The 24,669-nt window shown below is 48.3% G+C and overlaps 3 protein-coding genes across 3 annotated transcripts; 1 reads left to right on the top strand and 2 right to left on the bottom strand.

The window, feature by feature from the left end:
• Nucleotides 1-329: 329 nt before the first annotated feature.
• On the bottom strand, nucleotides 330-6,527 carry Lsm2 (LSM2 homolog, U6 small nuclear RNA and mRNA degradation associated). The gene is made up of 5 exons (XM_048348210.1): nucleotides 6,136-6,527; nucleotides 5,444-5,511; nucleotides 1,538-1,568; nucleotides 1,361-1,420; nucleotides 330-785 (listed from the first exon to the last, which is right to left on the bottom strand). Exons 1-5 carry the CDS (start codon nucleotides 6,136-6,138, stop codon nucleotides 660-662), a joined length of 288 nt encoding a protein of 95 aa, XP_048204167.1. The 5' UTR covers nucleotides 6,139-6,527; the 3' UTR covers nucleotides 330-659.
• A 692-nt stretch (nucleotides 6,528-7,219) lies between these two features.
• On the bottom strand, nucleotides 7,220-15,686 carry LOC125352772 (heat shock 70 kDa protein 1-like). Its single transcript, XM_048348134.1, has 2 exons — nucleotides 15,600-15,686; nucleotides 7,220-9,882 (listed from the first exon to the last, which is right to left on the bottom strand). The coding sequence occupies exon 2, from the start codon at nucleotides 9,867-9,869 to the stop codon at nucleotides 7,944-7,946; it is 1,926 nt and encodes a 641-aa protein (XP_048204091.1). The 5' UTR covers nucleotides 9,870-9,882; nucleotides 15,600-15,686; the 3' UTR covers nucleotides 7,220-7,943.
• Nucleotides 15,687-16,612: 926 nt separating this feature from the next.
• On the top strand, nucleotides 16,613-18,819 carry LOC125352771 (heat shock 70 kDa protein 1B-like). The gene has a single exon (XM_048348133.1). The coding sequence runs from the start codon at nucleotides 16,750-16,752 to the stop codon at nucleotides 18,694-18,696; it is 1,947 nt and encodes a 648-aa protein (XP_048204090.1). The 5' UTR covers nucleotides 16,613-16,749; the 3' UTR covers nucleotides 18,697-18,819.
• Nucleotides 18,820-24,669: the final 5,850 nt, after the last annotated feature.

Below are 24,669 nucleotides of genomic sequence, written 5' to 3'. Positions count from 1 at the left end.
TGTCAAGGATAATTGTGTTTCATTATGTTGTCATATTAATGAAAGACATGGAGATGGAAGGACAATAAGCACTCCAGATGTAAATACAGTGTAAGCAAAAGGCCAGAGAACTTGTGGATAGGGATAGTTCAAGAAAGGTAGGTCCAATTGAAGCATTCCTTATACACATTTTGACAAAAGCAGATAATGCTGGGGACTTTTAAATTTTGACTTTGGAAATGAGCAAAACCAGATCTTGGAGAATTCAACACCTTTTCCCACCACTCACATCCCATCCTATCCCACTTTCCCTCAGCCTCCTGTCAAAACACAGGGCACAGAAACAAGACTCAATTTTGCATCATAAATTTTATTCCCGATGCGGGACAGATGCCTTCCATCCCCCAAATGAACCACGTGCTGCCCTAGAAAGACCCGAGGTTCCCAAATCCACAGAGTGTGAAAGGCAGGTGCTGAGTACTGGGAAGGCTCTGTTCCCCAGTCTTTTTATCCTCAAGAGGGGGGGATAGTTGCTCCCATTATTATACTATTATTCCTCTCATCACCAAATCCCTTAGTTAGAAAAAAAATTTTAAAAATCACACAAAAAAATCTTAAGTGTGGGGGGAAGGCTCCCTATCTGCGGCATGGACAAGGGAGGGGAAAGGGAGGAGGAGCCATCACTGTTTCTGCTGCAGGGCTTCCTTCCTTGCTGCATCCTGTAGCAACTGTGTGTCCACTTCATCTGCTGGCAACTGCACATAGCGGACCACTGAGCCCCGGATGAAGCAGTTCTTCACTGACAACTGGACAGAAAGACAAATGGGGAAGCATCCTTTTAAAAATGTCCTCTGGGGCTGGGAATATGGCCTAGTAGTAGTAGAGTGCTTGCCTCATATACGTGACACCCTGGGTTCGATTCCTCAGCACCAAATATATAGAAAATGGCCAGAGGTGGCGCTGTGGCTCAAGTGGTAGAGTGCTAGCCTTGAGCAAAAAGAAGCCAGGGACAATGCTCGGGCCCTGAGTTCAAGTCCAGGACTGGTAACAAACAAGCAAAAAAATGTCCTCTGAACTGGGTGCTGGTGGCTCATGCTTGTAATCCTAGCTACTCAGGAGGCTGAGATCTGAGGATCACGGTTCAAAGCCAGCCCAGGCTGGAAAGTCTGTGAGATGCTTATCTCCAATAAGCTACTCAGAAAAGGCCAAAAGTGGCACTATGACTCAAGGCTTAGAGCATCTTGAGCCAAAGATGCTCAGGGACAATGCCCAGGCCGAGTTCAAGCCCCATGACTGGCGCGCGTGCGCGCGCGCACACACACACCCTCCTCTGATCACTCCAGTTGCAGGCTTCCTGCTTTTTTCCACCACCCCAACTTACCATGTGAGGATATTTCTCAGGATCTGTGACACTGATGTCAGTTAGTTTGATGTTGAGATACTAAGAAAGGAAGATAAACAACATTATTGGCCCTAGAGACAAGATATCAGTATCTAACCCTTAAGCTTTCTCCACTCCTTCCCCAAGAAAAACTCCCTTGTCCTTGCTATATCTCACCTGATCCACGGAATGGAGGGTTCCACAGATGCTGTCAAAGGCAAAGAGGGGGAAAAACCAAATTAATGTGTAGAAATGACTTCAAGCTAAAATAATGTGGCTGGGGCAGTCAGGCCTTAAAGAAACCCGTGAAAGTGGAACCAGAAAGAAGTATTCCTAAGTGCTCAAATAGGAAAGCAACTAGAATGGCTTGCTACTTTAGACCTCACATCTTCTTTCCCTAAATTAACGGTAATAGCTACCAAACAACTGTTATTGCTAGACCTGTATTCAGCATAGTATTTATCTTTACCTTCCTAAGGTAGCTAACCAGAGACTCCAGATTGGTTGTATAATGCATCCACATTTAGAACAAGTAAACAAGAACATGAGTTCAGGTCTGTCTAACTCCCAGAACCATCAGCTATTTAGAAATATTTGCTTTGGAACCAGAACCCTATATGTGAAGGTAGCTAGCATTATTCTTCATGATACAGACACAAGCCATTCCCTCTCTTTTTTTTTTTTGGCCAGTCGTGGGCCTTGGACTCAGGGCCTGAGCACTGTCCCTGGCTTCTTCCCGCTCAAGGCTAGCACTCTGCCACTTGAGCCACAGCGCCGCTTCTGGCCGTTTTCTGTATATGTGGTGCTGGGGAATCGAACCTAGGGCCTCGTGTATCTGAGGCAGGCACTCTTGCCACTAGGCTATATCCCCAGCCCATTCCCTCTCTTAATGATATGGCTTGTGCCTATCCTCTCCCCAGAATGTTAATGAGAACAGTGCTCAATAACAGTGCTCCAAGTCAGGCTGTCTCCCAAACTTTTACATCTGTCAATGGCTTTAACACTTTCAAGTCTTACTATCTCAAACCCTATGAGTTTTACTTTACTCCTTGTGCTCCATGAACCCCCATAGTTCTGCTAACTTGACCACTCCTACAATTTATTTTCTACTTAGACTGCTATAAACCAAGGTCTGATACTTTGCATCTCAATTCAAGCCAGCCTCCCACTATAACCATGTCATCACCAGGTTTTAATTCTTTAGAACCATGACTCTCAAACATTGATATATATATATATACTCAAGGTTTCATGATCCCCACCCCCAAAAGGAAACAGTGTAATACAGTGCATGTACATGGGATATGTTAATGGTTGCCAATAGTTTTTCTTCCATAGAATAACTGCACTTGTCATTTTTATTTTTCCTGGCATTAAAAAAAAAAAAAAGCTGGCACCAGTGGCTCACACCAGTATTCTCAGCTATTCAGGAGGCTGGGATCTTAGGATCATGGGTCAAGCCAGCCTGGACAGAAAAGTTCGTGAGACTCTTATCTCCAATTAATCATCAGAAAGCTGGAAGTGAAGATTTGGTTCAAGTGTAACACCAACCTTGAGCAAAAAAGGGACAGCACGCAGGTCCTGAGTTGAAACACTAGCACTACCCTAATTCAAGGGCGAGAGGAGTAACTCCCAGTGGTGGAGCACTTGCTCACCAAGTCATAAGTGGAAGCCCAGCCACCACAGGTCCCCTGAAAAAAAATTCACTCAGGGCTAAGAGTGTAGTGTAGTGGTAGAGAGCTTGCCTAGTTGGGTTTGTTCCCAAGAAATTGAGAGGGCCCTTCTTAAAACTTGACATTAGGGAATGCTCAGGAAGAGAGAATTTATGAATTCCCTTTTTTTTTTTTTTTGTGCTGGTTCTGGGTCTTGAACACCAGGCCTGGGTGCTGTCCTGAGCTCCTTTTGCTTAAGGCTAGCACTCTACCACTTGAGCCACAGTGCCACTTCTGGTTTTTTTCTGTGATTAAATGGAGAAGAGAGTCTCATGGACTTTCCTGCCTCGGCCGGCTTTAAACCATGATCCTCAGACCTCAGCCTTCTGAGTAGCTAGGATTACGGGCTTGAGCCACCAGTGCCTGGCAGATTTTTTTTTTGGCCAGTCCTGGGCCTTGGACTCAGGGACTGAGCACTGTCCCTGGCTTCCTTTTTGCTCAAGGCTAGCACTCTGCCACTTGAGCCACAGCGCCACTTCTGGCTGTTTTCTGTATATGTGGTGCTGGGGAATCAAACCCAGGGCCTCATGTATAGGAGGCAAGCTCTCTCGCCACTAGGCCATATCCCCAGCCCCAGATTTATTTTTTTATTTTTTTATTTTTTAAAGTCTGACAGCCAGGAAGCTACTCAAGAAGTTGAGATCTGAGGATCAAGGATCAAAGCCAACCAGGCAGGAAAATCCATGACACACTTATCTCCATTAACCACCAAAAAGCCAGAAGTGGAGCTGTGGCTCAAATGAGTCAAGCTGTTGTTAAAGTGGCACAGCATTAGCTTTGAGCACAAAGGCTTAGGGACAGTGCCCAAGCCATGAGTTATAGCCCCAGGACCAGAAAAGAAAGAAGCCAGAAAGAAATGGATTTCAGTTCTGGCTGTGTCACTAGTTTTACAGGAATAGGAACATTTCTTAGCCTATCTAAGGTTCAGTTTCCTCATGTGTAAAATAGCAGTAATACAATGTCATACAAAGAATTAGGTAAATTAACAAAGAATTATGTAAATTGCCTAGTGGATAGGACATCTTCATGAGTTAAGATATTTTTCTTTATACGCTTATCATACACCCATCCTATATTAGACAACAGGCATAGTGATGTACTTATATACTGTCCTAGCTCTATTACAAGCAAAAAATATATTTCTCTGAAATGACAATTTATAAAGCATCCAAAAAGAAAGACTGTGACAGGAAAATCTACATGTCTAGAAGAACTAGGAAGTCTCCCAAGGATACAGTATTTAATCCAAATTCAGAATGATTAGGAGCCATGAGCCAAGAAAGGAATATAGAAACAACACAAACAGAAGGGACGTTATTGGTCTTGTTTACTGTATGCATTTTCTTTAGCAAAAGGGCAGTTATGTACATTGAAAACTGGAACCGTTTAATGTAAGCTAATAAAAAAGGACATGCCACATATACTATTTTACAACTGTTTTTTCCTGTCAGTACACCTTGCTCCTATGTAACAAAAATGTAAAAGTACTCCCAATTGGGCTGGGGATATGGCCTAGTGGCAAGAGCGCTTGCCTTGTATACATGAAGCCCTCGGTTCGATTCCCCAGCACCACATATACAGAAAATGGCCAGAAGTGGCGCTGCGGCTCAAGTGGCAGAGTGCTAGCCTTGAGCAAAAAGAAGCCAGGGACAGTGCTCAGGCCCTGAGTCCAAGGCCCAGGACTGGCAAAAAAAAAAAAAAAAGTACTCCCAATTAACCCAATTGTGTGTGTGTGTGTGAGAGAGAGAGAGAGCGCTCATACTCTAGTACTGGGGCTTGAACTCAGGGCCTTGAGTTCTTCTTTAGCTTGCCTTTTAATCAAGTCTGGCCTTCTACCACTTAAACCATATGTCTACTCCCAGCTTTTTGTTGGTTATTTGGAGATACGAATTTCAGACTTGTCTTCTAGGCTAATCTCAAACCATGATCCTCAGATCTCAGCCTTCTGAGTAGCTAGGATTATAGGCATTAGCCCTCCCCAGTGCCCGAATAACCCATTATCTTTGGATGGACGGACATTTGTTTCTGGTTATTAGAAATAAAGCTACTAACATCTTTGTGCATGAATCTTGACTTGTACAACTGAGTCTTTAATATCTGCAAGGTCATAATCAGGAAAAGCAAAACTATTCATCTTGGAAAAAATATGTTGATATTTGCTCCCCCTGACCTCTTTTTTAACATTCTTCATTTATATTCTTTGAATTTTCCATACATCATATAAATCCACAGTTTATCTTTAAATTTAAGCCACAAGTCATTTATTTCTTCCACATTTCTCCCACCTTACAAAGCCCTCCAATATCTGCCAAATTAAATATAGATTCCAGGGCACTGGGCACACCCACACTCCAGACTCCTTGGTACCTACCTCAAGTCATTCTTGAGCTCCACGACTACATCCTTGCCCACGAGGGACTTGAAAAATGAGTAGAAGAGCTATTGGGCAAGAGGGGGGAAATGATTATATAGAAAAGGACATGGAAGGGAGGTGTGCTCCCCTGTCAATATTTTCAAATACCGCTATGTGCATCCCCCACCATAACTCCGACAAACTCAAAACTTTCCAGCAGCTGGGTGCTGAAAAGAGGGTCTCAGTTCGAAGCTAGCCTTGAGCAAGAAAAGCTCAGGGACAGTGTCCAGGACCAGAGTTCATGCTCAGAACCACATACAACAAAACTTCCCAGCAAAGACTCGGTGGATAAAGATGCGGCTGGGGCGCATAGGACTCTGCACACCCCAACGAACACTACCCGGCACTCCTGGGACCCCAGGCCCGATCTCCCAACCATCCTGCTCCCGGGTCCCTCCCACTACTGGCAGTGAACTGCAGGGGTCCCAGGCGCACTGTCCGAAGCCAGGTCCCCAGACTTTCGGATTCCTTTGTTTTTCCATCTTGGGGGTATTTAACACACACACACCCACACAAAACCATTTGCTTCCAGGAGTGTGCTCAAAGAACTCCAGCCCAAAAGCACAAATAACCACGCTCCCGCCCCGCCTCGAACTGCCCGAACCGCCCGAGCCCCGACCGGGGCGCCCGCGTGACGTCACTGTACCCACCATGGTGCTGGCGCCGCGCGCTGCGGGCCGAACCGGGGAGGAGACACCTGAGCGCCACGGGCCGGTCACCGGGCGGGAACCGGCGCTGCAGCCCGCGCGTGGGGCGGGGCGGGACTACGCAGGCGCAGAGGGAGCGCCGCGGAACTCTCCGAGTAATGACGGAGAGCGCGCGAAGAGTAGAGCGGAAAGGTCTGTGAGGCCGGACGAGGGGGCGGAACTTCCTGTCTCCCGACTTCCGGGGGTGGCGGTGAGGACTCGCTGCGCACGCGCGGGCCTGAGCGCCGCTCCTGGAAGGTGTGTGTTCTTGCGGGGCCCTGGCGCAGTGTGTTTTGCTATAACACCTCGCTTTCGTGAAAAATATATTATGATTTTACCCTGAAATGTTGTGTTAGGAAGCCGCACGTGGATGACACACCCGTAGTTCTAGCTCCCCAGGAAGAAGAGAGCCGAGGATCACGGTCTGAGGTCAGCCTAGGCGGGAAAGCCGGTGAGACGCTTCATCTTCACTTAGTTACCAAAAAGCTGGAGGTGGCGCTGGGCTAAAGTGGTCGAAGCCCAGTGCCCTGGCCCGGAGTTCAACCCCCAGTGCGGTTGGGCACATGGAAATTGAGGTCAGGATCCTGCACACAAAGCCTATTTTTGTCAAAGGTTCTCAGTATTCTCTCGGCCTTTGCTATGGTTTTGTTTGAGCTCTAGAAACTGAAGCCAAGGTCTTATCCATGCTAAGCAAATTTACTTATAAGCTATAGGCCCCCACTCCCAGCTTCACCTTTTTTACTTTTGCCTAGACTATCTTGTAAAAAGGATCAAAATTAAACAGACTGTGGCTCAGGGATAGCAATAACCCATCCTGATATTTTACTTTCAAACCTTACCCTTTCAAACTGAAAAATACTCAGTTTGCATGCATTTCCAAACTAATGTTTCTCAGGCTTTGAAAAATAGGTGACGTAACATATTTAAAAGCTGCTTTTCCTGGGGCCTGGGGATGTAGCTTAGTGAACACGAGGACATATATATATATATATATATATATATATTCATTTCTTATCTTACTAAAAGTACTAATTTCTCAGGAGTTTAAATTTGTTGTAGAAATACTTTCTGTATGTGAAGTCCATTCTTACATAAGAATGGACTCGAGTGCACAGACATTGGATCCTCAGTATCTACCCCCAGACCCCACCTATAACAACAGGACAACAAGCAGTGCTTGCTCCCAGCCCCCAGCTAAATCCAAAGTACTTGGACCAGCCTATAATGTCTATTAGCAGTAACCATAGTTAGCAACCATTCCACCTGGGCTAAAGGTGCCTGAGGATCAAAAGTTAATTTTGTTTGTTTGAAACCATGAGCTCGGGAAACTCCAAACACTTTGCCCTTACCAGTTTAATAATTCCCAGCGAGCTCACCAAGAACACATGCTGTCTATGAATTCTGTCTCCTTATTTTTCAAGGTACACTCACAGCTTAAAGATACCAGGAGTAATTTCCTTTGGGAACACATTTACTGAGTAACAAATAACCATCCTCACAGCAAGGAGAAAGTTGGGGTGGCTAGAAATAAATAACAGACATTCAAATTCTTCAAGTGGTTCAAAGAGATGCCTAGTTTTCCTAAAAGTTCATTTCAGAGACACAGTCACAGGTATTGGTGTATGAAACGATGGTATATGAAACCCCTCCATCAAAATTCAAAAGGGATGGTAATTGAGGTTCATTCAATTGAAGAATCATAACAATGTCTGAAGATGAGGGCATAAATTTCACTTCGAGACACCCTAGCAATTCTCCAGTTCCAGACAAGGTTAATCTACTTCTTCAATGGTAGGGCCTGAAGCTGCCCTTCCAGGTGTATACCCTGTCCCACACGTGGGCCCAGTGCATCCTCCCTGGTAGAGTTTGGTGATGATGGGGTTACACAACTGCTCCAATTCCTTTCTCTTATGATCAAATTCATCTTTCTCGGCCAGTTGATTAGCTTCCAGCCAGGAAAGGACTTCATTGCATTTTTCCAGTATCTTCTTTTTATCAGAGTCGCTGATCTTTCCCTTCAAGCCCTCATCACTCACCGCGCTCTTCATGTTGAAAGCGTAAGACTCTAAGGCATTTTTTGCAGCAATTTTGTCCCTTTGGATCTCATCTTCAGCTTTATATTTTTCTGCATCCAGAACCATGCGCTCAATCTCCTCCTTGCTCAGGCGGCCCTTGTCATTGGTGATGGTGATCTTGTTAGCCTTCCCGGTGCTCTTGTCCATGGCTGTGACATTGAGAATACCATTGGCATCGATGTCAAAGGTCACTTCAATCTGAGGAACTCCCCTGGGTGCAGGAGGTATTCCAGTCAGGTCAAAGCGCCCCAACAGGTTGTTGTCCCTTGTCATAGCCCTCTCGCCCTCATATACCTGGATCAATACCCCAGGCTGGTTATCTGAGTATGTGGTGAAGATCTGAGTCTGTTTAGTGGGGATGGTGGAGTTGCGCTTGATCAAGATAGTCATCACACCCCCAGCTGTCTCCAATCCCAGGGAAAGAGGAGCTACGTCCAACAAAAGCAGATCCTGCACCTTTTCAGACTTGTCGCCCATCAAAATAGCTGCCTGGACGGCAGCTCCATAGGCCACTGCTTCATCTGGGTTGATACTCTTGTTGAGATCGCGGCCATTGAAATACTCCTGAAGTAGTCTCTGTACTTTTGGGATGCGGGTGGAGCCCCCTACTAAAACAATGTCATGGATTTTAGACTTATCCATCTTGGCATCCCGAAGAGCTTTTTCCACAGGCTCCAGGGTACCCCTAAACAAATCTGCACACAACTCTTCAAAACGAGCCCTAGTGATGGATGTGTAGAAGTCTGTGCCTTCATAAAGTGAATCGATCTCCAGGTTGGCCTGGGTGCTGGATGACAGGGTCCTCTTGGCCCTCTCGCAGGCAGTGCGCAGTCGCCGCACCGCGCGCTTGTTCTGGCTGATGTCCTTCTTATGCTTCCTCTTAAATTCCTCCACAAAATGGCTCACAAGTCTGTTATCAAAGTCCTCCCCACCCAAGTGGGTGTCCCCAGCTGTAGCCTTTACCTCAAAGATCCCATCATCTATAGTCAGGATGGATACATCAAATGTGCCTCCGCCCAGATCAAAGATGAGGACATGTCGTTCCCCCTGCCCAGCTTTATCTAAACCATAGGCAATGGCGGCCGCCGTGGGTTCATTGATGATTCTCAGCACATTGAGTCCCGCGATCACCCCTGCATCCTTGGTGGCCTGGCGTTGGGAGTCATTGAAATAGGCTGGCACAGTGATCACTGCATTGGTGACAGTGTGGCCCAAAAAAGCCTCTGCAGTCTCTTTCATCTTGGTCAGTACCATTGAAGAGATCTCCTCAGGGTAGAAAGCTTTCTTCTCCCCTTTATAGGAGACCATCACTTTGGGCTTCCCTCCTTCATTGATCACTTGAAAAGGCCATAGTTTCATATCTGACTGTACAACGGGATCATTAAATTTCCTGCCGATCAGACGTTTGGCATCAAAGACAGTGTTCTGGGGGTTCATGGCTACCTGGTTCTTAGCCGCATCTCCAATGAGCCGTTCTGTATCTGTGAAGGCCACATAACTGGGGGTGGTGCGGTTGCCCTGGTCGTTGGCAATGATCTCCACCTTGCCGTGCTGGAACACCCCCACACAGGAATAGGTGGTGCCCAGGTCGATGCCAATGGCTGTACCCTTAGCAGCAGCCATGGTTTTCCTAGGCCTGTAGAAAAAATAGTAACACAATTTTCAGAGAACTTTTAAATTGTATTTACTGGGTAGCAAATTCTTTTATTATAAGCCATCTACTGATTATTCTGTCTTTGTAAAAAAAAAAAAAAAAAAAGAACAGAAATACAAGAATAGTAAACAGGGCTGGGAATATGGCCTAGTGGCAAGAGTGCTTGCCTCCTATACATGAAGCCCAGGGTTCAATTACTCAGCACCACATATATAGAAAATGGCCAGAAAAAGGTGTGGATATGGTTTAGGGACTGGGGTGGGGGCACAGGGGAGAGCTTAAGACCTTTCTTTGATTTGTAATTCTAGAGCGAAGGACAAAGGCGAATGTCCACTCTTGGTGGCTAAGTGCCTGAAACTCTAGCTACTCAAGAGGCTAAGATCTGGAGATGTCCTTCCAAAGCCATCCCTGGGAAGGAAATGCCCCTGAGACTCTTCTTGTCTCTAATTAACCACCAAAAAAGCTTAGAGTGGAGCTGTGGCACTGGCCATGAACACAAAAGCTCAAGACAGCCAGGATTGGCATAAAAAAAAAAAAAAAAAAGACTGAGGGGTCTTGTGGCCCAACACAGGGTCTAAGAGGGCATTGTCAAGATCACCAGGGCTACTGATGGGAATGTGCCTTGTTTTGTATAACCCAGTTTTGCTCCCATGGCCCACTGGGCTCCCTCCTTCTCCCCAGAACCCCTGATGGGAAACTTCCTTCCGGAGCAGTTGGAGAAATCCTCATAAACACCACACACACGAATTTAAACCCTTCTTTTCAGCCACAATAGATGGCAGTATGGCCTTTTGAGCTGAATCCTAAATGTTCCTCATAATGTCTACCTGATGCTACCGTTGACTCTAACTCAGTTCAACATGTTTTCTTGACAAACTGTACTTAAGCTTCAGACGGGGCTGGGGTATGGCCTAGTGGCAAGAGTACATGAAGCCCTGGGTTCAATTCCCCAGCACCACATATATAGAAAATGGCCAGAAGTGGCGCTGTGGCTCAAGTGGCAGAGTGCTAGCCTTGAGCAAAAAGAAGCCAGGGACAATGCTCAGGCCCTGAGTCCAAGGCCCAGAACTGGCAAAAACCAACCAAACAAAAAATAACCAACCAAACAAGAATAGTAAACATATCTAAGAATCACTGGCCCTTATAAAGACAGGAAGATGCCCTGGGAAGAGAGCTTGTAGAGCTCTCTCTCTCTCTCTCTCTCTCTCTCTCTCTCTCTCTCTCTCTCTCTCTGTCTCACTGGGAATTGAATTAAGGGCTTATACTCCTGCTTGGCTCTTTAACTCATGGCTGTCATTTTGTCACTTAAGCCACATCTCCACTTTTGGCTTTTGCTGGTTAGAGGTAAGAGTCTTGGTGCTGGGCATTAGTGGCCTATGCAATCAAAGCTACTCAGGAAGCTGAGAGCTGAGGATTAAGGTTCAAAGCCAGCCTGGGCAGGAAAGTCCATGAGACTTATCTCCAATTACCCACCAGAAAACCAGAAGTGTAGTTGTGGCTCAAAGTAGTAGAGCACTAGCCTTGAATAGAAAAGCATAGGGATGATGCCCAGGTCCTGAGTGTAAGCTCAACCACAGCCCCCCCCCCCCCCCGCAAAAATAAAGTGGGCAGTGGTCCTGTGGCTCAAGTGGTACAGCACTAGCCTTGAACAAAAATAGCTCAGCGCCTAGGTCCTAAGTTCAAGCCCAGTACCTTAAAAAAAAAAAGTCTTATTTTAGACTTTTCTGGTTGGGCTGACTTCAAACCGTGATCCTCAGATCTCCAGCTCCTGATTAGCTAGGATTACAGGTATGAGCCATTGCAAAAATGTTTTCTTTATTTCTAATGTCTGAGCTTCATCACAGTTTTAGAGCTCCATATTTTGTCGCCTCTTACATGAAAGGTTAGAGATTGCTGCAAAAGAAGGTCATAATAGCTGGGTGCAGGTGGTCCACACCTGTAATCCTAGCTACTCAAGAGGCTTAGATATGAGGATTGTAAGTTCAAAGCCAGCCTTGGCAGGAAAATCCGTGAGACTTTTTTTTTTTTTTGTGCCAGTTCTAGGGCTATGAACTCATAGCCTGGGCACTGTCCCTAACCATCTTTTTGCTCAGGGTTAGCACTCTGCCACTTGAGCCAAAGCACTACTTCTGGCTTTTTCTGTTTATATGGTTCTGGAGAATTGAAGCCAGGGCTTCATCCATACTAGGCGAGCACTCTACTACTAAGCCTCATTCCTAGCCCCTGTGAGATTCTGATCTTCAATTAACCACCAGAAAACCCAAAGTGTTGGAGTGCTAGCCTTGAGCTGAAGAGCTCAAGGACAGCTCCCAGGCCCAGAGTTCAAGCCCCAAGACCAACAGAAAAAAAAAAAAGCCATAACAACTTTAATGCTATCTGATACTAATAGCTTATGCATTCTAGTTTGCCAAGCATCAAATAAATACTGTCAAATACCTCCTCCCAGCTAACCTGACTGTCCTTATTCCCTTGAAATTACCTTTGTAATTGATTTGCATTCATTGTTGTTTGTGTTTTCCCACAGTGTGAACCCTAAGACACATGTGCAATCTCCAGGCTTAAGTATAGAAGTTTATTTCAAGACAAACCCTGGTTCTATAGTGTCTCCTTCATATTACTGTAATGTCCACTAGTTGTCATGCAGTTGGACAGGATAAGTGGACAGCACAATGCAACTGGGATTTTCCATAGCTAGACTTGCTTCCTGTTCAGTCAAGTGTGGCCCCACAGATGAGGATGCAAGTGCTAAATCAATGATTATCTCAGGCTGATTCTAAAGAACTTGCAGAACTATGTCAGAGGAATTTTTTTCCTTTATTGTCAAAGTGAATTACAGAGGGGTTACAGTTTCATATGAAAGGCAGTGAGTACATTTCTTGTTCAACTTGTTGCCTCCTCCCTCAGAGGAATGTTTTTAAGAAGGAATTTAAATTTAAATTTTTATTTTCTTGTTTATGTGCTACTGAGGAATCGAATCCAGGGCCTCATGCATGCCAGGCAAACACTACCATTAAGCCACATTCCCAGCACAGGAATTTTTTTTTTTTGACAGGATGTTGATATGTTACACAGGCTGGGTTGTTGGGTTGTAACTGGAGGTCCGCTTGCTTCAGCTTGTCAAGTGGATGGTATTATAGTACGTTGTACCCTCTTTCTCCAATGGAATCCCTTTCTTCATCATCAATTAAGAGGAATTTGCCTTTGAGACAAATCTATGGATTTGACTACTCATAAAACTGGAATTTACATCAGCTTGATAATAAAAATTTGAAAAAAAAATACATCAGTTTGATAATAAAAATTTGAAAAAAAAAAGTGGAATTAGTGGCTGGGAGTATGGCCTAGTGGTAGAGTGCTTACCTCTTATACATGAAGCCCTGGGTTCGATTCCCCAGCACCACATATGTAGATAAAGCCAGAAGTGGTGTTGTGGCTCAAGTGGTAGAGTGCTAGCCTTGAGCAAAAAGAAGCCAGGGACAGTGCTTAGTTCCTGAGTTCAAGCCCCAAGGACTGGTGGGAAAAAAAAGTGGAATTATATTTGTATTTTTGTGGTTTGGCTTATTTTACTTCAAATAAATATAAATTTTCATTCTTGTACCCGTGCTATAAAATATGTTGGAATATCCATTCCCTTGTGTGTGGGGTGTCTGGGCTGATATTGTGGCTTGAATTAAAGGGTCTTACATTCCCATTGTTCATACTTGGCACTTTAATCACGAAACTTCAGTGCTAAGGCGGCATAATGTTCATACCATCTTTTCTGGATTTTGGATTTGGAGGTGTTGGGGGTTTTCTTTCTTTTTTTTGGTTGTTGTTGGTCCTGGGACTTAAACTCAGGGCCTGAAAACTTCCCTGAGCTTTTTCACTCAAGGCTAGCACTCTACTACTTTGAACCACAGCTCCACTTCTGATTTTCTGATAGTTAATTAGACATAAGCCTTACTGATTTTCCTGCCCACACTGACTTCCAACCATGATCCTCAGATCTCTTAGCCTTCTGGGTAGGCTTCTGACACCTGGCTTTGTGTGTGTGTGTGTGTGTGTGTGTGTGTGTGTGTGTGTGTGTGTAGAGAGAGAGGAGAGAGAGAAAGGGGGGATCCTAGGGCTTGAACTCAAGGCCTAGACATTGTCCTTGAGCTTTTTTGCTGAAAGTTGGGGCTTTACTACTTGAGCCAAGGCAGTTTGGTGGTTAATTGGAGATGAAAGTTGTATGGACTTCCTGCTGGGACTGGCTTCAAACCATGATCCTCAAATCTTAGTCTCCTGAGTAGCTGGGATTACAAACCTGAGCTACTTGTGTATACCTTTTTTTTTTTTAATCAATCCTGGGGCTTGAACTCAGGGCCTGATCACTGTCCCTGGCTTCTTTTTTCTCAAGGATAGCCCTCTACCACTTGAGTCACAACACCACTTCTGGATTTTTCTGTTTATGTGGTGCTGAGGAATCAAACCCAGGGCTTCATGCATGTTAGGCAAGCACTCTACCACTGCACGCTAGGCAAACACTCTACTGCTAAGCCACATTCCCAGCCCAGTTAATTTTGATCTTGAACTCATTATCTAGCTGTTAGGAAACTGAGTCATGAGTGTTAGGAAAGATCTAATAGATGAGAGAAAGAAAGAGACCTCAGCAGGCCAGTGCAGCTTTAATCATTGCTTCACAGGGGCTCGGAAAAACAAAGAGCAAGGAAGGAAGGGGGTCTGAAGCTTTTTTTTTTTTTTTTTTTTGCGCAGTCCTGGGGCTTGGACTCAGGGCCTGAGCACTGTCCCTGGCTTCTTTTTTTTGCTCAAGGCTAGCACTCTGCCACTTGAGCCACAGCGCCACTTCTGGCCATTTTCTGTATATGTGGTGCTGGGGAATTGAACCCAGGGCTTCATGTACTCTTGCCACTAGGCCATACCCCAGCCCCGTCTGAAGCTTAAGTACAGTTTGTCAAGAAAACATGTTGAACTGAGTTAGAGTCAACGGTAGCATCAGGTAGACATTATGAGGAACATTTAGGATTCAGCTCAAAAGGCCATACTGCCATCTATTGTGGCTGAAAAGAAGGGTTTAAATTTTTGTGTGTGGTGTTTATGAGGATTTCTCCAACTGCTCCAGAAGGAAGTTTCCCATCAGGGGTTCTGGGGAGAAGGAGGGAGCCCAGTGGGCCATGGGAGCAAAACTGGGTTATACAAAACAAGGCACATTCCCATCAGTAGCCCTGGTGATCTTGACAATGCCCTCTTAGACCCTGTGTTGGGCCACAAGACCCCTCAGTCTTTTTTTTTTTTTTGATGCCAATCCTGGCTGTCTTGAGCTTTTGTGTTCATGGCCAGTGCTTTACTCCTTGAGCCACAGCTCCACTCTAAGCTTTTTTGGTGGTTAGAGACAAAAAGAGTCTCAGGGGCATTTCCTTCCCAGGGATGGCTTTGGAAGGACATCTCCAGATCTTAGCCTCTTGAGTAGCTAGAGTTTCAGGCACTTAGCCACCAAGAGTGGACATTCGCCTTTGTCCTTCGCTCTAGAATTACAAATCAAAGAAAGGTCTTAAGCTCTCCCCTGTGCCCCCACCCCGGTCCCTAAACCATATCCACACCTTTTTCTGGCTCCCTTTACCTTGGCTAGCCACTAGCCCTACATCAAAATTAAAACAAAGGGAACTTTCCAGCATTTCCCCAATACCTACTCCATCTCAATCAGCCTACCCGTGACTCACCTGTTTTCACGCCGCCTGCGCTCCAGTTTGGAAACCTTGGGGTTACAGAACCACTGAAACGACCAGACTTCTCAGCCGGTGTTCCCCCACCCCCCACCCCGCCCAGCCCTGCCAACTTTGAGTGGGCTCTGGTCTCCTTACACTGAATCCTAAATTAGCCCGTGAGGTCAGGGACCGCTGGCCATTGTAACGCGATGAAAGGGGACGGTGTCGTCAGACACGCCCTTCAACCCTGCGTCCCACCACGCCCCCTCCCCAGGGCTCATCCCCCCCCCCGCCCCCACCCGATTGGCCCAGATCGCCCCTCTAAGGACCCGGCTATTCTCCAGATCACTAATCCCTAGCTTGACTTTTCTTTTTTTTTTCTTTTTTCTTTTTTTTTGCCAGTCCTGGGCCTTGGACTCACGGCCTGAGCACTGTCGAGTCATCTTCACGCTCAAGGCTAGCACTGCCACCTGAGCCACAGTGCCCCTTCTGGCCATTTTCCATATATGTGGTGCTGGGGAATCGAACCAAGAGCTTCATGTATAGGAGGCAAGCACTCGTGCCACTAGGCCATATTCCCAGCCCCCCTAGCCTGACTTTTCTCCTAAAAAGTGAAGAGCAGAAACAACTCTTCCGCAGAAGGGAAACAAACCAGTCAGGGCCACTCATCCGCCCCTCCCTCCCGCCACCCCCCTGAGCTCCCCGACCCCGGGCCTCCACCGAACCCCGGAAGCATCCGGAGAGTTCGGCCAGTGAACTCCCTGGAAGATTCCAGGCCCGGCCGGCGCACCCAGATCCCCGATTGCCCAGGCAGGAGCAGGCGGGAGCAGGCGGGAGCAGGCGGGGCTCCGCCCAGACGTAAAAGCCGAGCTGGCCGCGGGCTGCGAAGTGCGAGCTCCAGCCTCTCCCAGGCTTCAGGCGCTTTCACGATCGCGATCCCATCCCGCAGCCAGCTGAGTCCGCGCTCCATCCCGTCCCACCCCGGAGCGGAGCAGCGAGCCGAACCCGCGCTCCATCCCGTCCCATCCCGTCCCACCCCGGAGCGGAGCAGCGAGCCGAGCCCGCGCCCCGCCAGGACCCAGCGCTCCCGGCGCATCCCGCGCACCGAGCCGCAGCGGAGGCTGAGCGCGCAGCCCTAGCGGGCAGCAGGGCGGCGGACCCCGCGATGGCGCAGAGCACGGCGATCGGCATCGACCTGGGCACCACCTACTCGTGCGTGGGGGTGTTCCAGCACGGCAAGGTGGAGATCATCGCCAACGACCAGGGCAACCGCACCACCCCCAGCTACGTGGCCTTCACCGACACCGAGCGGCTGATCGGCGACGCGGCCAAGAACCAGGTGGCGCTGAACCCGCAGAACACGGTGTTCGACGCCAAGCGGCTGATCGGCCGCAAGTTCGCCGACGCGGTGGTGCAGGCCGACATGAAGCACTGGCCCTTCCAGGTGATCGGCGAGGGCGACAAGCCCAAGGTGCGCGTGAGCTACAAGGGCGAGGCCAAGACGTTCTGCCCCGAGGAGATCTCGTCCATGGTGCTGAGCAAGATGAAGGAGACGGCCGAGGCCTACCTGGGGCACCCGGTGAGCAACGCGGTGATCACCGTGCCCGCCTACTTCAACGACTCGCAGCGGCAGGCCACGAAGGACGCGGGCGCGATCGCGGGGCTCAACGTGCTGCGCATCATCAACGAGCCCACGGCGGCCGCCATCGCCTACGGGCTGGACCGCGCCGGGGGCCGGGGCGGCGGCGGGCGGGGCGAGCGCAACGTGCTCATCTTCGACCTGGGCGGCGGCACGTTCGACGTGTCCATCCTGACCATCGACGACGGCATCTTCGAGGTGAAGGCCACGGCGGGCGACACGCACCTGGGCGGCGAGGACTTCGACAGCCGGCTGGTGAGCCACCTGGTGGAGGAGTTCCAGAGGAAGCACCGGAAGGACGTGCGGCAGAGCAAGCGCGCCCTGCGGCGGCTGCGCACGGCCTGCGAGCGCGCCAAGAGGACCCTGTCGTCCAGCACGCAGGCCAGCCTGGAGATCGACTCGCTGTGCGAGGGCATCGACTTGTACACGTCGGTGACGCGGGCGCGCTTCGAGGAGCTGTGCGCCGACCTGTTCCGCGGCACGCTGGAGCCCGTGGAGAAGGCGCTGCGCGACGCCAAGCTGGACAAGGCGCAGATCCACGACGTGGTGCTGGTGGGCGGCTCCACGCGCATCCCCAAGGTGCAGAAGCTGCTGCAGGACTTCTTCCACGGGCGCGAGCTCAACAAGAGCATCCACCCCGACGAGGCGGTGGCCTGCGGGGCGGCCGTGCAGGCGGCCATCCTGGCGGGGGACCAGTCGGAGAAGGTGCAGGACCTGCTGCTGCTGGACGTGGCGCCGCTGTCGCTGGGGCTGGAGACGGCGGGCGGCGTGATGACGCCGCTCATCCGGCGCAACTCCACCATCCCCACCAAGCAGACGCAGATCTTCACCACCTACTCGGACAACCAGCCCGCGGTGCTCATCCAGGTGTTCGAGGGCGAGAGGGCCATGACCAAGGACAACAACCTGCTGGGGCGCTTCGAGCTCAGCGGCCTCCCGCCGGCGCCCCGCGGCGTGCCGCAGGTCGAGGTCACCTTCGACATCGACGCCAACGGCATCCTGCACGTCACGGCCACCGACAAGAGCACCGGCAAGGCCAACGCCATCACCATCACCAACGACAAGGGCCGCCTCGGCAAGGACGACATCGAGCGCATGGTGCGGGAGGCCGAGCGCTACCGCGCGGAGGACCAGGCGCAGCGCGAGCGCGTGGCCGCCAGGAACGCCCTGGAGGCCTACGCCTTCCACGCCAAGAGCGCCCTGGAGGAGCCCGGCCTGCAGGGCAAGGTCGCCCAGGCCGACAAGACCAAGGTGCTGGACAAGTGCCAGGAGGTGCTGTCCTGGCTGGACGCCAACAGCCTGGCCGACAAGGAGGAGTTCGAGCACAAGAGGCAGGAGCTGGAGCGGGTGTGCCACCCGGTCATCAGCGGGCTGTACCAGCAGGGAGCCGGCGGCCCCGGGGCTGGGGGCTTCGGGGCTCAGCAGCCGGGAGGGGGCTCTGGGTCCGGACCCACCATCGAGGAGGTGGATTAGAGCTCTATTTTCTTTCCATCTTGTCGTCTGTGGGACGGACTGTAGGGACTCCGGGATCTTGCTCTGATGCCCTATTTTATACAATTTGTCCTCTGCTCCTTGAGTGTATTCTAACGTAGTTAAATCTAGTGGTAATAGAAAATTTATTATGTGTTTGTATTATAACCAATGTAAGCTCTACCTTTCGTGTGTTATAATTTGCTATAAATAAACTATTTTCTAAAAGTCACAGCTGTGTGGGCTGGGAATATGGCCTAGTGGCAAGAGTGTTTGCCTCCTATACATGAAGCCCTGTGTTCGATTCCTCAGCACCACAAATATAGAAAAAAGCCGGAAGTGGCGCTGTGGCTCAAGAGGTAGAGTGCTAACCTTGAGCAAAAGAAGCCAGTGACAGTGCTCAGGCCCTGAGTCCGTGCCCCAGGACTGGCAACAAAAACAAAACAATGGCATTTTTCCCATTCCTAAGGAAATGGAAAGACTTGGAAAAGGTTATATAAAGTGAAGCAAATGAGACCCAAAGAAACATAGGACACATGATTTCTCTCATTTGCAATAACTAGAATATGTCTAGGATATTCTTAGCAGAGGACCACAATTGTTCAATAGCTATGTGCATATGACTATATAAAATGATGCTTATTGAAATGAATTCTAGCAAATGGAAAGTAGACTTTGGTTTCTAAGTTGAACATAATGTTTTTGGTTGAACTGCTATACTTGCTATTTTTCTAGTTTATAAATATGGAGCTACATTTATACTGTCATCTGTTGTCCCATTTTCTTTCTTTTTTGTTTCTTCCAGTCATGGGGCTTGAACTTTGGGCCTGGGTGCTGTCCCTGAGCTCCTCATCTCAAGACTAGTACTCTACCACTTGAGCCACAGTGCCACTTTCCATTTTCTGATGGTTAGTTGGAGATAAGAGTCTCACGGACTTTCCCGCTTGGGCTGGCTTTGAATTGTGATCCTCACATCTCAGCCTCCTAAGTAGCTAGGATTACAGGTGTGAGCCACCGGTGCCTGGCTCCATTTTCTTTTTTCTTACATTGAACTCGTCAATTTTTTTATTGGTTATTTGAAAATAAACTTAAGTAATTTGATAGCTTGTGTAGCTCTTTATTGAAAGGTGTACATAAGTTGTCTTATAGTTTGTAAAACTGTTCTTTCATCCAGTAAGCCCAGTGGTCCGGGAAGCTAAGGTTATGTTGCATTGCGGACCATTTGAGTAGGCAAATTCTATCACTTGAGAAAGAACAAAAGACCATGCTGGGGTATACTCAGTGGTAGAGCACACTTGACCAGCGTAGACAGGACCCTGGTACTTGTTTTTTCAAGACCAAACAAAAATGCCTTGCTGCTTTAGTGGGTCCAGAAAAAGTTAGACAGACACTTTGTATAATGGCCTCAAGTTGATGAGCATATGGACTCATGTAAAGTAGCTTAAAAGAGGTGGGAGTTTAGGGGTGTTTCCTGCACAAAGTACATAATGGCACAGCTCTTCTCACACAGTACCTTAACTACTATGAACCCTAGTTGTCTTCTTTTACTTTCATATTTATTTTTTGAACTTAGGGCTGTGTAGGTTAGGCTGCTAGCCACAAAGTCACATGCAACTCTGGAATGAACCTAGGACCTGGCACATTTTAATTCTACACTGAGCTAAATCCTCAGCTCCAAGTTCTTTCTTTCTTTCTTTTTTTTTTTTTTTTTTTGGTCTGTTTGTGCTAGGCCTTGGTCTTGACTTCTGAGCCTAGGCATTGTCCTTGGGCTTTTTATTTTTCGGGGGGGGGGCAGGGAAAGAATAGTTGATTTGTAGGTAAGAATCAAGGACTTGGCTGGCTATGAACCTCAATCCTCAGATCTCAGTCTCTTTTTTTTTTTTTTTTTTTTTGCCAGTCCTGGGCCTTGGACTCAGGGCCTGAGCACTGTCCCTGGCTTCTTTTTGCTCAAGGCTAGCACCCTGCCACTTGAGCCACAGCGCCACTTCTGGCCATTTTCTGTATACGTGGTGTTGGGGAATCGAACCTAGGGCTTCATGTATGGGAGGCAAGCTCTCTTGCCACTAGGCCATATCCCCAGCCCCAGATCTCAGTCTCTTGAGTAGCCCAAGGATTATAGGCTGGAGCCACCAGGGCCTAGCTCCAAGTTCTGTGTGTGTGTGTATATCATGGGGCTTGAACTCAGGGCCCTGTCCCTGGGGTCTTTTCTTCAAGGTTACTGCTCTACTACTTGGAGCTACAGCTCCACTTCCAGTTTTCTGGTGGTTGCTTAGAGACAAGAGTCTCATGGGGACTTTCTAACCCAGGCTGGCTTCAAACCATGATCTGCAGATCTCAGTCTCCTGCATAGGTAGAATTACAGGTGTGATCCACCAGTGCCCAGCTCAAGGTCTTTTTTTTTTTTTTTTTTTTTACAGTCTGGGGCTTGAACTCAGGGCCTGGGCACTGTTCCTGAACTTCTTTTTTTTTTTTTTTTTGCCAGTCCTGGGCCTTGGACTCAGGGCCTGAGCACTGTCCCTGGCTTCTTCCCGCTCAAGGCTAGCACTCTGCCACTTGAGCCACAGCGCCGCTTCTGGCCATTTTCTGTATATGTGGTGCTGGGGAATCGAACCTAGGGCCTCGTGTATCCGAGGCAGGCACTCTTGCCGCTAGGCTATATCCCCAGCCCCGTTCCTGAACTTCTTTTGTTCAAGGCTTGCACTCTGTCACTTGAGCCCCAGTGCCACTTCTGGCCTTTTCTGTTTATGTGGTACTGAGGAATTGAACCCAAGGCTTCATGCATGCTAGGCAAGCACTCTACCACTAAGCCACATTCCCAGCCCTCAAGTTCTTATCTTTTCTTTTGTTTTTTGCCAGTCCTGGGGCTTGAGCTCAGGGCCTGAGCACTGTCCCTGAGTTTCTTTTTGCTCAAGGATAGAACTCTACCACTTGAGCCACAGTACCACTTCCAGCTTTTTCTATATATGTGATGCTGAGGAATAGAACATAGGCTTCATATATATGAGGCGAGCACTTTATCACTAGGCCACATTCCCAGCCCAAGTTCTTATCTTTTAAGCTGGAAAATTTGGAACTGATGCATTTGTCTAAAGGTGTTTGTGAAAGGATGCCAAAATAGAAAGGCCATATCTACAGTGGTTACCACCTTTATCTGAAGTACCCAAGTGAGCATATTAAGGCAGTATTAATGTGCAATATCATACTTTAATAGCAGAGCGACCTCAATATTGGCGCTCTGTAGTGTGGCAGGCACTGTAGTGATACCTTTCAGCCTAAGAGGGGTGTGTGTGTGTGTGTGTGTGTGTGTGTGTGTGTGTGTGTGTGTGTTGGTACTGGAGCTTGAACTTAGGGCCTGGTTACTCTCTCCTTTAGCTTTTTCACTCAGGACTGTCACTCTATCACTTCAGTCACAGTTTAGTGCACTGTCTGTCACTTTGGGCTTTTTTTTCTGGTTAATTAGAAATAAGAGTGCCATGGGCTTTCTTGCCCAGGCTCACTCTGAACCGTGATCCTCAGATCTAATGTCCTGAGTAGTTAGGATGACATACGTGAGCCACCGGTTCCAGCTAAGCCCAGAAGGCTGAGCCATTCTCAGGGACAGGGTAAAGTGATCTGAAACCAACCAACCAAACAACAACAACAACAAACAAACCAGTTTGTATCTGGGAGTGATAACAGTACTTGAGGTTAGGGGTGAGGCTATAGTTCATACATAGAGTGCTAGTGTGTGTGCTTAGCATGAGGAAGGCCATAAAGGTCTATTCTAGCACCACATGAAGAAAAAACGTACTTTGGAACTTCCTCACAATGATGATTACATAACACGAAGGTACTAAATACCACTGAATCACACATTTCAAGATGGTTGATTTAAAAGAGAGTGAGAGAGAAAGAGGCAGAAAATAACTCCAAATGTGACACATTCCTGTAATGCTAGCACTCAGGAGGCCAGCCTTGGCTCATAATTAGATCTTTTCTCAAGTAAGAGGCACTCCTGTAATCCTACCTCATTGGGAGGCTGAGATCTGAGGATCTCTGTTCAAAGCCAGCCCAGTGAGGAAAATCTATGAGACTCTTATCTCCAATTAACTACGGGAAAGCAAAACTGGACTGTGACTCAAGTAGTAGAGTGACGTTTTCTGACCATGGGTCTTGAACTCAGACTCTGGATGCTATCCTTGAGATCTTTTGCTCAAGGCAGGTACTCTACCACTTTGAGCCACACTTCTTGTTTTCTGGTGGCTAACTGGAGCTAAGAGACTCATGGACTTTCCTGCCAGGGCTAGCTTTGAACTGCGATCCTCAGACCTCAAGCCTCCCCACTAGCTAGGATTACAGGTGTGAGCCACCAGCATCTCGCTGGCTTTAACTTAGTCTTACTGTTATCGGTCCTCTTCAGGTTTCTGTCTCTTCAAAACAACAATAAAAGTTTACTAAATGTGAAAAAGGAAAGAACAGGACTTTGGGCTAAAATAGGACATGAGGTTATTCCTAGTAGGGAGCAAAAGCTGGGGAATCTATAAAAACCAAGCCTTAAACTGAGTGTGTATCTGCAATTACTCACTAAAAAAAAATGCTGGAAGAAGTGTTGTAGCTCAAGTGGTAGAGTGTAAGCCTTGAGCAGAAGCTCGGGGCAATGCTTAGGCCCGGAGTTCAAGCCCCACGACACCCAAAAACAAAACCCAAACCCAGCAAGCCTACACTGAGCCGCAGTGGCTCACTCCTGGAACCATAGCTATGTAAGAGACTAAGACATGAGAACCTAGTCCAAAGTCAGCCCAAACCATCAGACTTCTATGTCCAATTAACCAGCAAAAAGCCTGAAGTGGAGGTATAGCTCAAGTGGTAGAATTGCCAGCCTTGAGAAAAAATGCCAACTGAGAGTACAAGGCCCTGAGTTCAAGCCCCAGTGCCAGCCCATCACCCCAAAACTCTGAAGGCAGAAATAAGAAGTGCAACTGCCTTCAGTCCTCCCCTACCGACTTCCCCTGCAGTGTCCCCTAACCTGGTCCCCTGGGCCTCTCCTAAGGCATCCGTGCAGTTCAGCCGGTCCTCCAGGCCTTGCCTCTCTTCACACAGCTGGTTCAATGGACATGAGGGCTCCCACAGCCCTGCCACGCAAAATGTACCCACTCACTTCTGCCAGATCCACAATGCCAGGAGAGGGTGCCTACCGGGGAGGAGAGCAGGGCCACCTTGTGTGGTTGGGGAGGGGGCCAGAAACTGAGAATCACTCTTTGATCCCCCTCCCGATGCCCCCACAGGGACAAGGTGGTGGCAGAAGCCAGAGGAGTCCCTCCTCTCCCAGGCCACCTGATTCGGTCCAGCTGGGGCCCCGTGCCCAGTTTCCTCAGGAGAGCTCCATCTCTCCCCTCCGCCACCCCCTTCATCTAGCTCAGTAGTAGGAAAGCCACCAACTTCCCAATGTCCCCTGAGCCCTGTGCGGTGATGCATGACTGTGGACCCAGCCCGGACGGTGGAAGCACCAGGGCCCTGAATTCAAGGGCAGCCTGGGCTACAGAGCTAGGACCTCCATCTTCAACCCAACAAGAAACACTATGAGAGAAACTAAAGACACTTCGGGTGCCAGCCTGGCTTCCCACTTCATTCAGGCCCAGATGGCACAACCAGCTCCTCTCCATCCCTCAATCTGTCTGGGGTCATCGGGCTTGGGCACCCTTCTCAAATGTAGGCCCAGCCAGGAACTTGATGGAATTTTCTGGTCTGTAAGACAGGGAGTGCCCTGTCACTCCTAGCAACACTGCTCAACCAACTCCTCAACCAAATTCCCCTGACCCCTCAAACCCCACCCTAGAACATCCAGCTTAGTCAAGACTCCCTACCCTATCTAGAAGATTCTGTGAACTTGGTGTCAGCCTTGCCACAGCAACAGGATTTCCTCCCCTTTCTCCCGCAGCTGACAAAGCAAGCTTATCTAAGCGGAGAGGGAGGAGGGTCTGGAAGAAGCTAAAAGGT

The sequence above is a fragment of the Perognathus longimembris genome, chromosome 6 (assembly GCF_023159225.1).
Source record: "Perognathus longimembris pacificus isolate PPM17 chromosome 6, ASM2315922v1, whole genome shotgun sequence".
Classification (NCBI taxonomy): domain Eukaryota; kingdom Metazoa; phylum Chordata; class Mammalia; order Rodentia; family Heteromyidae; genus Perognathus; species Perognathus longimembris.
This window is presented reverse-complemented; position numbering and strand designations above follow the sequence as displayed.